The sequence below is a fragment of the Grus americana genome, chromosome 15 (genome assembly GCF_028858705.1).
Source record: "Grus americana isolate bGruAme1 chromosome 15, bGruAme1.mat, whole genome shotgun sequence".
Lineage (NCBI taxonomy): Eukaryota > Metazoa > Chordata > Aves > Gruiformes > Gruidae > Grus > Grus americana.
This window is the reverse complement of record NC_072866.1, coordinates 19,078,904-19,097,243: the sequence shown is the minus strand read 5'-3', so window position 1 is coordinate 19,097,243 and position 18,340 is coordinate 19,078,904. Positions and strand designations below refer to the sequence as shown.

The 18,340-nt window shown below is 37.5% G+C and overlaps 1 protein-coding gene across 3 annotated transcripts in view; it reads right to left on the bottom strand.

The window, feature by feature from the left end:
- Positions 1-18,340, bottom strand: part of TXNDC11 (thioredoxin domain containing 11) — a 33,855-nt gene that overhangs the window by 6,277 nt on the left and 9,238 nt on the right. For all 3 annotated transcript variants that reach the window (XM_054842542.1, XM_054842545.1, XM_054842543.1), the window contains 7 exons: positions 12,866-12,959; positions 11,542-11,654; positions 10,131-10,331; positions 6,820-7,603; positions 4,204-4,349; positions 2,893-3,002; positions 903-983 (listed from right to left, as the gene is read on the bottom strand). In XM_054842542.1, the coding sequence (XP_054698517.1) occupies positions 903-983; positions 2,893-3,002; positions 4,204-4,349; positions 6,820-7,603; positions 10,131-10,331; positions 11,542-11,654; positions 12,866-12,959 (1,529 nt within the window). The remainder of the gene's footprint in view (positions 1-902; positions 984-2,892; positions 3,003-4,203; positions 4,350-6,819; positions 7,604-10,130; positions 10,332-11,541; positions 11,655-12,865; positions 12,960-18,340) is intronic.

Genomic DNA, 18,340 nt, shown 5'->3' with positions numbered 1-18,340 from the left:
ACATTCCCCCCCAAAAGCCAAACGTCGTAACAACGTGAGAAACGCAACCTCAAAGAATTTCGGTTTGAGCAATGAACACGCCAGAGTCGGTCTGATTACGTTACTTTCATTCTACCACAGAGGAGCGAGGGAGAAGGAAAAATTCGCGGGTTAGGAACACTGTAATATTTCCAGAGGATGCATAAGCCCTCCTTTAGTACTCGGATTTTTTTTTTTTTTTAAGACAAATTTTTTAGTTTAAAAACATATAACAATCTATCTCGTCTCCCTCTGTAACGTCGGGATTGTTAGTTTTTGTTCTCATAAACGAGACTAAGCTTGGGCTGGATTATTTGCTCTTCATCTGTGCTTATTTTTTTATTTTTCTTCATTAAAAATATAGCAAGCAAATCCTTGCATTTTACTGCAAGAATCCATTACAATATTCTTTGAGATCTCTCTTAGTTTATCCAATTAGAAGCAATTAGATACAAGTTGCACTAGATCTATGTTGCGCCGCCATCTCCATCATTTCTCCCCCTCTTCCCCCTCCCGTAGTCACTCATGAATTTATTTGGGACATGCCAAAATAATAATTTTGAATAAACCAAATAAGGAAAATTAACTGAATAAGGTTAGTAATGCTGCTGTTCATAAATAAAGACTTACACACAATTAAATAATTACGTTTGTAGAGAACATTCATTATCTGCATACCATCGGCTATGCATGTCTGTCGGGTGTGTTTTGGTTGTTGTTTTGTTGTTGATGTTTTTTCTAAATTAGAATATGCATCAAGTAAAAATGCATATATGGAAATGAATTACTGTTTGGCTTTTTTCTCTACTAGGACTGTAACCAGGTAATTACTATAAGTTAGTAAAATGAAAGTTAAAAACCCACAGGGAAAAGAATTACATTACCTCTGATGAGGAAAAAATAAAATGGTTGGGAGACGGTCTGTCATAAATTCCCATGGAAGGTCATTTTGAGTGATATCAATTCTGTTAAGAAAAGACACACTGATCAAGAGAAGTGGCAGATGAACAACCTCTACTGTCTCGTAAAGTGCCATTTTGGGGACTGGGAAGAAGGAAACGCGGGTATCTGTGAAAGTAAGTCTAAACGTGTTATGTCACAAAATACGTTGTGCATATGAGTCGGCAGAATTAATTACCAATAGTCGAGATGATGAATCTCAGTTTAACCAACATCTGTGGGGTGTTTGGTTTTATGTTTTTTCCTAGAAAAACACATACAGTGTTCCAACTGCTCTCGCTCAGCAATTAAATTGCACAGTCGCTCATTACGTACACATCTTCATTATGTACACACCCTCCTTCTCTGAAACAGACCTTCCCAGCAGTTTCAACGTAAGACTGAGGTCTTTTCTATTCATTAATTTGCTCCTCAACTCAACCTCTATGAATATTGTCCCCTCGAGTACTTTTACGAGTAAGTCACTTTTCTTCTTTGAAGGACAAGCATATTCTTAAAGGCACAATTTTTTCTAAAGCTCTAGGTAGGAAGGAACACAAGATTTTGTGAATGAAACGCTTGTTCAATTGCTTGTTATGTTTTTCTCTGCGTTTTTAGGTTTTCTTTGATTACAAATAAAATTCTTATTAATTAAGATTTGAGAGAAGCATTACATCTGTGGGAATAAAGCCACAATTATAAACAGGTGATAACTCCAGATTTTTAACTGAATTTTTTTTCCAGTACATCTCATGCTGCCTGCTCGCATAAGTTCAGTCAGAATGAAACAAGGATGCAGATGTTCTAAGTATTGACGTATTATCAAATACACAAATGAGAATGTTTAGGTTGCACTGAAACATTAAAAACACTGGAAACGCCAAACGAAATAATGTATTTTATCTATATATAAAAATATATTTTAATATACATATAAATACATATTATACACATGGAGATACATATAAAAATTATGTATGTCTATAAACTGATTTTGGCTGGGATAGAATTAAGTTTCTTCATAGTAACTCGTATGGTGCTGTGTTTTAGATTTGTGATGAACATAGTATTGATAACACAGGAATGCTTTGGTTATTGCTGAACAGCACTTCCACAGCATCAAGGCCCCCTCTGCTTCTCACTCTGCCGCCACAGCGGATACGCCGGGGGCGGGGGGGACGGGACACAACCAGGCAGATGACCTGAACTAACCAAAGAGCTATTCCATACCATCTACCATCATGCTTAGCAATGAAAGTGAAAAGAGGGGGCTTTAGGGGGATTAGCCCTCTTTTACTTGGGAACCGTCTGGGCATCGGTCTACCCACAGGAGGTGGCGAGCGATTGCCTTTGCATCGCTTGTTTTGCTTTCTTCTCTCTCCTTCCGCTTATCCTTCAATTATTAAACAACTGTGTTTTGTCTTATCCTGACATCCAAGTTTGATTCCTCCTTTCTTCTTCCCCCATCCCACTGGGGACGGAGGGGTGAGAAGTCAGTGAGCGGCTGTGTGATGCTCAGCTGCCCACCGGGGTTAACCCATTGACCCACAACAATATCTATTTTGCCTATCTCAAACAATTTCTCAAATACAGTACTACGGGATACAACTATTTGCTACAAATTATCAGAGAGGGGAAAATATTACTTTCTGCTGCTGTTCTATTGATTCACTTCCTGAAATTAGGAAGCTTCAAGGTTAATTGCACTGTTTAAAAATTCATTTTAATCAAACTGCATAACTACCGCAGTGAGACTGAAAACCACCAAGATTATAAAGAGGAAAACAAAGTAATACATTCCAAGAAAAATGAAGCAGATGACATTCACATCTACTGTACCAAGACTGTAGAGAGGAAAAAAGTAATTATTTTCTAGGCTGATAACCTCAATGAACTTACATTATTCTAGAGAGATGAAATTAGAATCTTTTTTACCTTGCCACAGTGAAATTATCTGGAGGCAAAAGCCGAGCCAGTTGAATAAAGACGTGATTAAGAGAGGCACAGAATCCACACCACTGTGCATAATAGAGCAGCAAGACATTCTGGAAAATGAAATGGAGAAGAGTTTGATTATCTATTGCAGTTAATCTGCAGTTAAGGAGGACTAGTCTTCACAACATTGAAAACTTGGAACACCTGAAATGTGAAAGGAAACTACGTACTAATGTTAATAAACTTTATTATAAGCTATTTACTGATGCCCTCTGTGTACTCAGTTAACACACAAAAACTCTCGAAGAACTCTCTTTCCATAAAGAGAAAGACAACATGAACAAGATTATTTAGATTAGGATCATTCCCTTTAGGTGAAAATGCACCAAACTTTACTACACTTCCCAAGATTCTTTTGCAATCTTAAATTCCTGTGCATCTAACGGTAACTCTGTACTTCATGGGGGGGGGAGGAAATTATGCCGCCTTTAACTAGGCAAAGCAGGAGTTAGGGCTGCTGGGAACCAAGTACTAGAGATGCATACATTCACTGCAGACCTCAAAGACAACGGATATTAATCTCTACTATCACATCTTTAAGAAATCAAAGTAATTTAACTACTGTTCAGGATGACATCTTATGTAAAGCAATTTCATGGCACGCCATTGGAAAGCTTTTACCTGTGAGAGTTTTGGGGGGGTTTGCCGTGTGTTTTCAAATAATCCCTTACGTTTAAAACCTCTTTTTTTCATTACGCCTACTTTGCAATAATTTTTAACCTTTTTTAAAATAAGTTTTTTAAAAATGTAATATATAGAGAAAAAAGTTTTGGTATATTTATTTCCTTTGAGGTATGAAACACAGAAATTAGAGTATTCTTCAATGTTACCTCAAACCCCATGTACTTAGGTTTGTGGCCCTGCTACAGCGGACGAAAGGAAAAGGAAAAATCAAGTCATGGACACTTTAAAAAAAAAAAAAAAAAAAATCTGTATTTCAAACACAGGAAAACACCTTACTTCCTCACAAACCTCACAAAAAAGCCAAAAAACCAACCCCCAAAAACCCGACGAATCTGTCAGGGAATCAGGTGCACTGACTTTTTGATTCTTTTAACACCAGAAGAAGATCTTTTGCAGATTTACTTCAGATCGCACTATTCCGAATTGTCTTTTAAAAAAAAAAAAATTTTGAATCGTTACAAAATAACATATTTTATGTTATAAATAAGCAAAGCGCATCACCAGGAATGAGACACCCTCCTCCAAAGTCTGAGCAATGATTTGCAAGAAACTTTTCCAGTAATGTACCTTTTCACTCAAAAACACGGTATCATGAAAGGTATTAGTAGTCACTTCAGTGATTACACGCTGTTCATCAAAATGGACCGAAGGGTCATCAACAAGATGCCTTTTCAAGGGACTGTAGAGAATACTGAAATTTTTAATGAAGTTCTCTGAAATGAAATTGATAGATAACACAGTTATTTCACTTATTCACAAATACGTGATTTTGGCAGTTTTTACTTTGGAATTCTGGATAACTTACAGAGAAAATACAAATTCAAACCTGGTTTCATGTAATTAATTTTTGACAGTTTGGCATGAACTCTTGAGTAACTACCACTGATGTGAAAACAAGATACAATTTCACTGTGGTTTTGTTTTGCTCATTACGGTCGTCTTTTCGCTTGCCACACTACTCTCTAATCTTGCTTCTACTCCTATTCAACGTACCATAACAATAATTCTCTTCCCTCCTAATCTAACCACACACTTGGTAAGTCACTAATAGTTTCCTCTCACTATTTTTCACTTTCTACATAGCATCGAACTACTCGGCCCTTACCTTGAAGGCTCCACTTAATTCCACATTTATTTGCATTTATTCTTTCATTTTTAGTTACTTTCCCTGTAATTCTCCTTCTGCTTTAGACCTTTAAAGACCGCGCTATTCCCATGCCAATATGACCGGCCACCTTTTGGTTACCAGTGACCACCTTCCTCTTGACTCAACTTTCTCCTTAGTTTTAAGATATTTAACAAGTAGCTGGCCAGCGGTAAATATTTAAAACAAACTCCAAAGTCCTCGACTACCTTCAGCTACACCCCGTTCTCTAAATTGCTGCAAGATATCAACTGTATCCTTCTGTTCAATTTGGACAGAGAAATATTATTCTATGCATTATAAAGTAAGAGTATTCAATAATCAAGACAAAAGATATATCAAACACATTAAAAATAATTATTTGATCAAATAGAAACATCTCGTACTGGTATTTCCAGTACAAAAACCAGGCCCAAGTAAAACTGGCACTTTTGTACAAACATACAAAATACGAGATTGCGAGGTTTATCCCTGAAATGCAAACAGCAGTACATTTAATTTTATATTTACTATTCAGCATGTCGTTAAATTCTCGCACCAGAACAAAACGTTTTTTCTTCTTTCCAGATTTCCAGATTTGGAATACCTATGCATGATTGAGTAATAGCTGAAAGGAGGGGGCTAATTAAAAGATATACTCCTGAATTTTTATAAACCATCTGTAAAAACTGAAATCTGTTACAGGTATTACACACAAATCCGTTTCATTATTTTAAAATATCAAAAGTTAGGAGGCTTGAGGAAGTAAAACAAAATTTTTAAGAACCCACAAAACCCAGACATAAATTACAGTGACTCCTTGACAAAATATGTAGAAGCAAAAATTCTCCAGAAGTTCAAATGCTTTGGAATAGAAATATACCGAGTGCTACTCGGCAGAGAAACCCTCATTGTGCTCAGGAAATCCTGCGACCCAGAAAAAACTGGAGACGGAAAGTACTGGGAGCAGAAAGGGGAAGGAAATTTATACCTCCTCACTCTGATCTTAACGTTTCCTAAGCATCCTTTTATGGTCACTGGGCTTTTCATTTGTTTCCCACAGTGTTTTTCTGGGGGTTTGGGATGGAGACGGGATACAGTGCTGGATAGGATCCTTAGTAAGAACATGTCTATTTGTTCTATATCGTGCATGCTTTTGTACTTACAGATTTATGCAAAACGGAAACGTAATTAACGCCGTAAGAATTATATTGATATACCTTCTTGAGCAATTTATTGTAATACTACGTTCACCTGAATTTGCTTCTGTGTTTACTTACAGTGCTAACATCAAGAAAACCTCTGCATTTTCTGAAGGTGGACTCAGTTTTGCACATCATCATGAGAGGTAAATCAATGTGGTTATGCATGTTGCGTCTTACTCGGTAACTTGCAAATAAATGAGAACTGCGATCATCGGGTTGGTTGGGTGTTTCAGCTTCATTTGGTTTTTTCCTCCTCCAATTCAGGCAGAAAATAGAGTATTGACAGATTTGGCCAAAATCACTTTAGAGCTCTACCTTGAAAACGCATATACTTTTCAAAATAAATTTAAAACAATTTATAAGTTGGTTTCAGAGGACAACAGGAGAAGCTAGTCTCTGCTGCTAAGTGGGCACTATCTCAGGAAATTCTGGGGTATTTTAGTACACAGAACAGCCGAGCAAACACCCAACACCACCATTAATACACGAGCGTCTTCTGTACTATCAAAATGTGTGAGATGCATAGTAAATTTTTTTCCCCAAGGAAATTAGTTTAGATTTTACCGATTCCTTCAATGCATCAGGCAGTCAAGAATCACACCGTTTGAGGTTTACTTCTTTTAAAGCAAATGACTTTTGGTATATGAAACTTAGCTCTTACGTCATCTAGAACACAATTCTACCGCTTCGTTAACTATTAAATAAATTAGAATAGAATAAATTACAATTCACAATGTTGACTATAGTCTCACTTTAAAACCTGTCATATTCAAAATGGGATTAAGTTTTCCATTCATAAGCTTACTTGCAAACTTAATTTTCTTATTTCAGGCATTTCTATAACAGATACCATACCCAGCGTAGATCCGACAAGTGACTGATTTTGATCCAGGACATAGTGCACTTCTTCTTTCAGGTCAACAATGGTGACAAATTCCTTAAGATGAGTAGATCTTGATGCTCCTAGTCTCTCCGCATATATCCAAAAAAGATTTGAATCCAGTAGATAGAGATTCAAGGTTTTGTTGGTTCTGCAGCTCAGACCAGTAATGTTAGTGCCGCTAGCATGAAGGTCAGGAGTAAAACAATTCCTATCCTCAATGTGAGGAACAGAATATTGCGTGTTATCTTTCTTCCCATGGGAAGAAAATGCTGCTTTGGGGGTCTGAAAGATGGTCTTCTCAGAACTAACGAAACTTAAAAAATGCCTGTTTACTGTCCTGCAACATGCAGTGTAATAGCTAAAGGGACTATAGAAACTTAAGAAATTGCTGCATTCTATGGTATTTGATATAACTTGAAAAAAGGTATGTTCCTGGAGGTAGAAAGAGTCCAAAGCTGCTTCTATCTCTAAAAAGTTACACTGTGGCACGTGGACTTTATTTGGTTTGACACCAAGTGTCTGGTTAATGCAAAGCTCACAGACATTGTGAGTTCTAGATATTGAATGCCACTGTGGAAGCACCACTGTGTTACAGCATGGGTACGTGGTTATTGAAAACGTTTCTGCTAATTTCATATGTGCATCTGGTACAGACGAATCAAAAGCTGGTGAACCAGTGTCTCTGAAGTGTTGAAGATCTGGCTCAGCTGGCTGGCTTTTATTACAGCTGTGGTATTCCAAGGCCACTTTGGTAATCTGAAGCGGGGCGGCGGAGGGAGGGGGAAAAAAAAAAAAGTGCACGATTAACCGTACATAGTTCACTCACATGCAGTTACCAGTTGCAGGTTTAACAACATATATGCAATTAGAGATGGAATTTCAGAAACAGAAAAGTTGACTACTCTTCTCCTTTGTTCTCACAAAAAATTATAGGAAGCTCTAACATGATAGCAAACTTAAATTTTCAGATATTTTAGCGTGTAAGAATTAAATGTACAGAACCACAAAAAGCCACTTGAAAATTTTTTCAGTCCACCACACTGGTCTCAAGGTCCTCTTTGCATCATATTTATTACAGTGCAATAATGATACATTTTAAGGTTAAATCCCACTACGTGAAGCATTAATCAGTACAGGTTCCTGAATTTCCCTTATCTTCCACTAAGAGGAGAAAATAAATAAAAGCATTCCCATATGAAAAGAGAATTGAGATTTTTCCCGGTGTAGGTGGCGCACAAATCTTGTAACAATCGCTAACAGTATCGAAGCAATGCTAGTATTCTCCCAGCCACGGACATATAGTTATAATACTGCAGGCGTACTTTGCGTGTAGTAACGTGTGACTTACTGGGAGAAGAAAAAAAGAAAAAAGCCTGCATCTCAGTGCAAACATTCCTGTGCTGCATCGTCATTTTGTTTTTCACAGCCAACGGGAAAGAAGCAGCCAAAAAAAGGCTTGTGTATGGACCACAGAAGGAATTCCCTTTCTAGGAAATAAATAAAAGAACATGCCAAAAAAAAAAAAGAAAGAGGAAGTTTCCCTTCATCCTCATCTATCACATTAAATACAATCAAAACACAGAATTGCTGTATTTTGCTTACACAAGAACACATTGCTTATACAAGAACACTCTGACAGGAATCGTTATCAAAGGGATGTTGAAGCATCGTATCTAGGAGGGGTGCTGTGTCACGGGATCATCGGTATTAAGACGTGGTCTATAGCAACAGTTTGTTACAGTCTGTAAGAATTCATGGTTAGATGTTTTCATCCTGAAAATGCTCAATTAAATACCTAAAAGAAAACTGACCCCTCATACTATAATCTAGCCTGAAGATTTTGACTACATAAACACGAGAAGAAATTATGAACAGAAAGCCACAGTTGCGGTAAGAAAAAAAATTCTGCTCCGAGAGCTTTCAACATACAACTTGACAGCCCTGTTCTCTGCTGCCTTACGGTCGGGTTGTTTCATCGCTTGATGAAATCCACAGGAGGACTGCAGTAAACATCTCTTCCGATGGTAAGCAAGTTGCATAATATCTCTCTATCAAAGCAAAGCTACGCAAGATCAAATGGAACACTCTGAATCTCTTCACATTTTGATACAGAGAAATATTCTTATTTAGTAGAATGAAATCCAAAACGGAACATCTTATGTTGCACTATTTGATCTGAATAAGTGGTACCTGTTACTACAACGTTTAATCTGTGACAAGCATCGCTGAATCAAGTGTGCCAAAAATAAGACAGATTAATGCAAGAATAATTGCAGTTCTTTTTCAGTCTTTCCGCAAAGATTTCCCCAACCCTATCTCGTACCAGTCTAGCTTTCCTTGTGCTTTCTAGTTTGGCTAAATATTGTATCAGAAGTTATTTTCTTTTTTCTCCTCATTGCTTCAGACACTGCAACATTAATTAGGCCGCCTTGTGGAAACCACACATTCCAGGACATAGGTACCATGTCTGTAAGTCAGCATTGCCACCAAAACCTAACCCTGCTTTTCATCTTCCGCAGGTGCTTGTTTCTTGTTCCGCACCGTCCTTAGTGCTATACTATCACCATTGTGATGTGCGGCTGTGTGATATGCCAAATGGGACAAGGGGTTCCAGCTGAAAAATAGCCCGGGGGGAAAAAAAAAAATATTTTTCAGCCATGTTAGTTTTGTTTCCCTATCTAATTTACTCCACAGCTACACAAACTCCTGTTCTAGGTAGATCACAAATGGAAATAATGGCAGAGGAGGAGAAAATTGGAAGACGACTAAGGAACATGTAAGATATAAAAATCATATTACTTCTGAGTAGTTTTTCACTAGGGCTGTATTTCAAATAACACTGGGTTAATAAAAGGTCCATTCTTCCTCATGTAACCACCTCTGGGAAGACAGAAGGAGAGAAGAAACAGCATGGGGTGGATAAAACACAAGTCCTGCAATACTCAACACGTTCTTGCTCTTTCATATGAGCTATGTCAGCTGGAATAGAGGACCAAAGATCTGCATCTCTCACGCAGAACTCGCCACGAAAAGAAAGAAGTCAAAGAAAAGAGTTAGGTGCTTGTTCTAAACGGCGTGACAAAGGCATTTTGTGTGAAATGCAAACTGGCGTAAGAGAGTTGTGATAACATGGCTTGAGAAAACGTGTTTTTAAACAAAATTGAATACTTGGAACAGTGAAATAAAATGAGATATCTGTCACAATTAAGCTCAGAACCCTGACTATAGAGTTCTCGAGTTCTAGTATTTTTGAAGTAAAAAAAAAAAAAATTATTTCACTTACTTCATCTAAAAGAGGATGAATTTCTGCTAAGGGATTGTAAGGTATAAATATGAGAAGTGCTGGTCCTTTCTTCAGCTCGTTGTTTAGAAGAAGGCTTTTTCCACCATGTGGTCTCAGCCAGCGTATAAGCATCTCTCGATTTTCTAGAGCCCACTTGCAAATGTTCTCAGCGGTATAGTTCATGATGTCATTTGGATAGATCTTGAAGGGGGAGAGAATAGTTATTTGTCCTCACTTGGTTTAGTAATGAATGCAGTTCTCAGATATGGCATGCTGTGTTACTGTAATGCCTAAAACTCTCTTTCTAAATTTAATGACGCTATTCAGGGAGCTTCAGCATTTCATATACCCTTTCCCTTTGGGAGATCTTTCCAAATGCTTGTAAGATCATAGGAACGGGCACAATCTCTCAGTCAAAAAGCGTTCTACCAGGGAAGCTCGTCTTTCTTTTACTATGTCTTTATAATCTTTACTCTTCTCACTAGTATAAACTTTTTTAATAAGAGCTCAGTCTCTACATCGGTATCATCACAATCTTGATTTATGGTATATTAGAAAACTTTTTTCCCCACTGCTCATTCACCGTTATTAATTCATTTTAAATTAGTCTTTTAAGACCCCAACATCAAGACTGCATTTAAAACTGGTATTTCTTATTACTGAATGCGGGGAAAAGGAATGCATAATATAAAGCACTCACAGCTTCTAGGATCATTTTAATAAAATAAAGCAAGTTTATCTTAAATCATATGCACAGATAAAAGTACTTTATGTATTTACCAGTAATTTAATCTGAAAAAAATCCGTGTTTTTCCTAGTCTCAAATGAATAAAATAAATGTTACAATACTTATCTTCACACTCACGGCAGCAGTGTGGATAGATAAGGTGTCTATGCCAAACAGCAAACGTAGAAGTTCGTATTTTCAGTCTTAATCCATGTGCCTCAGTTTTGGAAGACTAACAGTTACTATAAATTTTCAATTAAATTCATTTGCATGATTTTTCTACTCAGTGTAACGTCATACCTTTAAACCGAAATGCAACTTTTAACTATTCCTACTATTTCTCTCCGGAAAATCTCTTTGTCCGTATCCTCATTCAAGTAGCTTTCTAATTCTGACCCAGTGAAAGACACAGAAACTTTAGGAAAAAGTCTTCGTGTAGTCATTTCTGAGGTGCTTGGGGTTTTTGCGTTTTGTTTTGATAGAGACGATCAACTTGGGTCTTAGCTCCCGTTTAGAATAGCTGCTGACTGGTAGCATGAAAATGTGTATTACTGTACAAAAACATCGTTCTCAAGCATCCTGTATCCTAAAGCTCTATGAAATACTTATTCATGGTCTACTACGACAGAGCTTCAATCTCCATGTACCGTCTCAGAGTCACTACAACATAAATACAATACTCACAAGAGATGTGTTGACATGTCTGTGCAAATACACGCTGCCCGAACGCACCAATGAGATCTCCTCTGCAACACGTTTATCCGTGATCACTCCGAAACGTACTGTTCCAAGGTAATCTGAAAGGGCAAATTTTCAGTTTTAAATACAATTATACGCACCGAACTTCTCTCCTGAAAGCCACAGAAAAGGCACAGAACCCTCACTGAATAGCGACTGCCAATGTTGGTGATAAGTGAGGTCGGAGAAAGATGACAGGAGCACGCAACAAGAAGAAACGTGTTCCTCTACTGCACTTCAGATGTAGAGAATGTGAATTGTCCAGTTTCTTGATTTGCTTATTAAAGACAGAATCTGGTATCATAGATGCACCTTGCTATATGTTATGGCATCTCAAAAGCCAAGATGAGATATACCTATGAGGAAAAGGTATGAACGTTGACTGTTTAGATGATGTACATTTACTAAAAATACATATTATTTAGATATGTATTACACTATTTCTATTTTTATAAATATGTACACGTAAGGATAGAATGCTTCTCATCTTTATGTTGCAAAGAACTACCCCAACACATAAATGGGGATATTACAGAACAAAATATAGGAGAACAGGCTCTACATAATATACCAAGTCACTGGCACAGTAAAAATCAGAATAATGGTATCAATTCCTTTCATTTGCTGACAGGAAGAAATATCCATAAAATGTGCTAATGTCAACTTTAAGAAAGTTCTATCCAGAATTTATGACACACACACACACCCCCACCCCAAAGGTATTAATTACATACAAAGTTTGTACATTTAAAGGCAAGAGTTTTTGTATTTTAGATTATTAATGCAAAACAACAGGGGGAAAAAGCCCTTCTCATCACGCTACCTGGTACTAGCTCTGTAACTCCATCCAGGAAAGCGCTTTGCTGAATTCAGTTACCAAGTATTGACAAAGTCAAGCTCATCCTAATGCCTCTGAACCTGACATTTCAAATGTCGCACAAGACAAATACTCCCTCGGATTCAACTTAAGTAAGCGCTAGTCTGATTATGGCTCTCTATGGGTTACAGCTACACATTTAGGTTTTCTTAACCTATCCATGAATAGCAGCCTGTCATATACTTTATTCCATGATGGCCGATCACGTATTAAGCCTTTTATGTAAGCAATCCTCGCACTTTAATAATAAAAGACAGTCTCATAATTAGATCAACAGCAAGAAACGCTCAGAAGGGATTAATTCCCAAGTTACAAAATATTGCAAAATACTACTGAAGCCCATACACGTAACTCATTCGCAGATGCCTTCAATTATGAAAAGGAAGCTTTTACCTTTCTTTAATGAATGTAAGGCTGACGTGAAGAAAGTTAAATAACCAGGCGGTTGAGGTGAAGCATTGAACTCAAAGTATCCTAGAACTCCAGGCTGAAATAATAAGAATTAGAGTTAGTTAAGCTATTTTCAAGTATAAATACATGGGGCACAGCAATTATTTGCCAACAGTAAAACACAACAGATTTTAAAAAGACAACGTTTACTGAAAAACAGTCACTTTATGCTGCAAGAAAAATTTTAATATGAAAAGACTGAATGGAAATCAGTTCCAAAGTCATTATTCAAAAGCTATGTAAGAGAGTAGGTTTTTATGGCTGTAGATGCATACGTTTCAAACTGCGTATTTCCCATGTTAACTATTAAAGTTCACTAGAAACAATTAATATTTGCTTTGCAACTATTTTATGAGTCAGTTCCAGCACCAACATAAGAACCACATAAGCATCATAATGACTTCTTTTAGAATTGGAATATCAAATGTGATTTTCAGAGTATAAACGACTTAAGCAGTAACACTTTAATTGTTTACTATATTGCACGTTATCAGCAACTACATGAATTCACACATTTTGTGCGTGAATACTTGAACAGCTAAGGCAACTTATCACCCCATCGTGAAGCTATCAGTCGTTGCAAATTCTTTCAATATATCCTGCAGGAGTCAGTGAGAGACCAGCCGCACAAAACTTATGACAGTGTCCCATAGCCCACCTGCATATCCATAAAGTTCATCAAATTGCCAAACAGACAATTCAAAATTTAAAAGACTCATCCCTAAATAGGCCTGAATGGCTTCATATTAAATTCAGGAAGAGAATCCGAGAGAAGCTGACTTGGAATACAGTCTTTAGACTTCTCTTCTTCCAAAATTTCAATCAAGTCCTGGTTTTAAATTTTGCAAAATATAATCCATTAAAAACTATTATTAATTATGTTTTTAACACACCAAATTGGCTTAATTCACTTTCAGGACAGAGTAAGCGATGGAATTTGGTTATTGTGTGTTGTTTCCCCGTTCCTCCAGTGCATACAGAAAGAGCATTTAATACACAAAGCAAGAGCACTCTACCGACTGCTGCGGAACAAAAGATTCCAGACTCGCCAATCACCTATTTGTGTGGCAAATATACTCCCACATAAGTATTTTCATTTGGTATTTTGGAGGCTGCTTTATTTTCTTGGTGAGTTTTACATCAAATTTTTTTAATTTCTTTTTAAAACATGAACATATATTTTACCTGTTACTGTCATCAGTGATATGAATTTGGTTATTCATATTGGCCATATGAATTGAGCTAATTCCGTATGAATTAGCGATCTCAGGATGTTCATCTGTAACAACACTGCCCGTTCCAACTAATGACCTGCTCTTGTGAGGTGGGAATTATCTTTCACGAGTGAATGCTAAACACAAGAATCTTGTTTGTAAAGATTCCTTATGAGGTACCCCAAGAAAATTATCAATAATAAAAAATGAGATAGAAGCAATTAGTGAAATTTCTGCAACAACAGTTGTCAAGAAAGAAATAAAAATATAAATAAAATGGAAGTGAAAAGATATAGCAAAATAATAGCGCTCAATCTTCTTTTTAAAATAATAAACAGGTTAGTAATTTGCATTCTTTTTTTTCTCCTAGTACCAAATTAAAACAGTAAAGAGAAACAATCTCTTTAAAAAAAAAAAAAACTTTTAAAGCATTCAAGTGAACCAAAATAAGGAGACAGATAAGATGATCAAAATTTTAGTTTCCCATTTCCTATAGACCATTACCGAATACCATTACTGTACGAACCAAACTTATGGCACCAAATAGCGAATGAAAGAAGAGTCAAAAGTGACAGTAAAATGTGACACGACGCCAAAAGTCAGATCTAGAGATTTATAAAGGTGTTTAAAAAGGTGAGGTTCTGATTCTGACCGCCAGTTCTGTTGTACGCTAACAGCAGTTTAAGACTTCCAGATTGTGAAGAAGATGTTTCCATCAGACATTTTGGGAAAGTGTTTTTTCAATAAGAAAAAAAATTGTAGTGGCAGAATATATACTAAGTGCAGTGGGCTGACCTTGGCCGGATGCCATGTGTCCACCACGCTACTCTATCACTCCCCTCCTCTGCAGGACAGGGAGAGGAGAAGAATAAAATGGAAAAAACTCACGAGTCAAGATAAAGGCAGTTTAATAAAGCAAAACGCTGCGCGCAGAAGCAAAGGAAAACCAAAAGATTTATTGTCAGCAGGCGATGTCCAGCCACTTCCTGGGAAGCAGGGCTTCAGTACGCGTAGCAATCCTCTGGAAGACAAACGTCATAAATAACGAATGCCTCCTCTCCCCGCTCTTTCTCTTAGCTTTTACGGCTGAGCAGACATCATAAGGTATGGAATATCCCTTTGGTCACTTTGGGTCAGCTGTCCTGGCTGTGTCCCCTCCCAAGATCTCGTCCACCTCCAGCCTGCTGATGGGGGCGGGGGGGGGAATGCTGGAGACACAAAGTAGATGCTGTGTGAGCACTGCTCAGTAGCGGCCAAAACACTGGTGTGTTATCAACGTCCTCCTACCCGCCAATACACAGCACAGCACTATGAGGGCTGCTATGCGGAAAATTAACTCCATCTCAGACAGACCCAAATACACTAATGCTATGTGCCTAATCAGTAATCTGCTTAATTAACGTCCTTTTAATGATCACCCCAGAACAGTTAAAATTTCCTCCCTGTTACAGGCCGCAATTATACATACAAGAGAAGCGTCTTCTCAAGTATCATGCCAATTTTCCTGTTATTCTATCAGAATGAGGAGATTCACTTGCTCATACCAACTACTCTGTTCATTTTAACAAAACTGAACGCTTCCACATGCTAGCGACTAACAAGGAATCTTGCTCTGTAACAAGTGAGATTAGTTTTGAATACAAGTATGCTAAGAAAAGCTTCATGGCAGCAACTCCCACTTCCTCTCATGTAAGAGCCTCCAAAATGATCAATAACTGGTGTAGCAACAGCTACCTGCATACAGTTTATGATGGAAATCTATATACAAGCTGTTATTGACGTTCAGCTGCTTCCAGGCAACCATCTGTGTGGAGTTATGGTTATCTTCATGCAGACAGTTAGGAATAATCAGTTGAACAGGATATGAATTGCTGGAGCATGAAATATTGGAATGCGACACAGGGATAACTTAAAGACACTGCATCAGGAGCACTGGCATCGCTGGAGTGGAGCTTACTGGAGTTTTTCTTTCCATGAAACAATTTTCAATGTCTGCCTCAAACTGAGTGTCTGTAGGAAAGGTTTTGGAACAAACCCGAGGACCTCAATAGCAAAGAGTCATTAGTACCATTACCTAATGCAACTCATACGGGGAAATACAAAACCATTAACTGTAGCGTAGACTATTTCTTTCTTGGTCTCTACACCAGAGGAATGGAAACTGATGTGCGATGCCAATTAAATCAAACAAGTAACAGACTTGACAAGAATCTCAACAGTAACAGAACAGCAAGTTTGTAGAAACTTTAAGAATTAACAGAGATCTACAGGCGAGTAATTCTAATTGGAGAACAGCCTGCATGGTTTTATTACTGAACCGTGCCTCAAGGCTATCATGCCTCTTTGAAGGAATGAGCAAGCATGTAGATTTTAACTGCTTTCCAAATGGGATTTTCTTCCTTGCTCTCAAAAATTAAATTCTACTTCTCAACCCGTTCTAGTTTTGCACTAGTATCATTTCACAACCACCCCCAAAAAAAAAAAATCAGAAAATGTAGAATCTTAACTTTTGACTCTTCAACCGGAATTTTTTTCACGGAGTTTGAGCACCCTCTTGTGAGATCAATACAGCATCTCATGACATTCACGATTTGGTTGAGGAACGGACATAAATACCGTGTAACTAACACCAGTGGATCTTGTATTTAGCTGGATTCTGTTCATCAGTATGTCTTAGAAATAAAAACATGCTAATTAAAATTTGAATGCAAGATAAAATACTGCTCAATTTCAGTATCTCTTGGTGTGGTTCAACTTTTACAAAAAAAATGCTTTGAATGTTTATCTTGGTACCTTTACAGTACTTGTTAGTTCAGGCATGCTAACATGTTTAATGGATTTTGATATTCAATTGACTGTGGGTAGAGCTCCTGGTTTTCTTTGCTAGATGCTTCTTCTGTCAAAACCTGGCTACTGGAATCTGAATACAAGATTAAAGCACCAAAAGCTTCACAGATTAGATGGAAAAGAACTACTATGGGCTTGAAGTCCTGGCTATCAGTAAATTGACAGGCAACAACAAAATGCCCTTGAAACAAGGAAAGAAGCCTGCAGTAGCTCTTTTAAGTGTGAAAACAAATGCTGACCAGAATTTGGCTGAACATGATGCCCTGCAAATGAATCACTCATCTACTAATAACTTACCAACCTACTGCATAGTCTACATTATACATAGTGCTATCCTTGGACAGAGAAACAAAACAACGAGGATCAAAAGTGAGTGACAGGCAACTGCTCTGCAACCTACTGCTTCCTTAATATGGGAGACCTTAATACCAAAGTAGAATGAAACAGCCAAGGAACAAGCCCCAGAATGGGCGCTGCCTAAGTGCAGCTACAGAGAGGTTCTTCTCAACTGAAATTTTCAAGTCATGAGTAAATATCCCTAACGTAAGTTTGCTGAACCCATTCCCTAGCAGAACGCAGGATTGAAAATTAGATACTGGTGATGACAAATCTTTCAGAAAATATTCTGAACTTCAAATTAATTAGCTTTTCAATGAAGAAACCACAAAAACCTGATCAAGCAGCAGACAGTGGTCAAGGTGCCAAATAATCTGTTACAGTCTTCTTTCCTTTCCCTTCGGCTAAAGAATTTACATTTTTATTATATTCAGGATCAAAAATCAAAGGAAGAAACTAGCCAAGGCTCTCAAAGTAGCAATTAGTTTGTGCCATAAATGCACTTCCTGTAACCTACTCTACTCCTGAAACTCTCTCACTTCTTAAACACAGGAGTCACTTCCTGGATTGTATCTTCTCCTACAAAAGGTAAAACGTTCCTCCACTTACATGGAAAACATTAGAAGATGTTGACATTTCTAACTGTTTAAAATGATGAAACAATGTGTTTGTTTCTAGTTTAAAAACAAACTTTTCCGTTGTGCCTATGTTTCCATCTCCATCCATCTTCACATACAATTCTCTGTTTCTTAGATCTTCTCTGTATCCCAGCTCCTGACCACTCAGCATTTGCTTTTCTTATAGCACTCACCCGGACTTGCACTAGACAATGCCCTGTTCCATGAACAGATCTTACTGCAGGAGCTGGCTGTTATTTTTGTATCCCCTTCTCCGTCTCTTGCTTAACTTTAAAGAGGCAAGACACTGAGCACTTAGTGCCACCGTCTGCGAAATAACCTCAGCCTTAAACGACCGCGAGCGGCATGAAAGATCAGACTCTATTCTTAGTCCATTTCAGAAA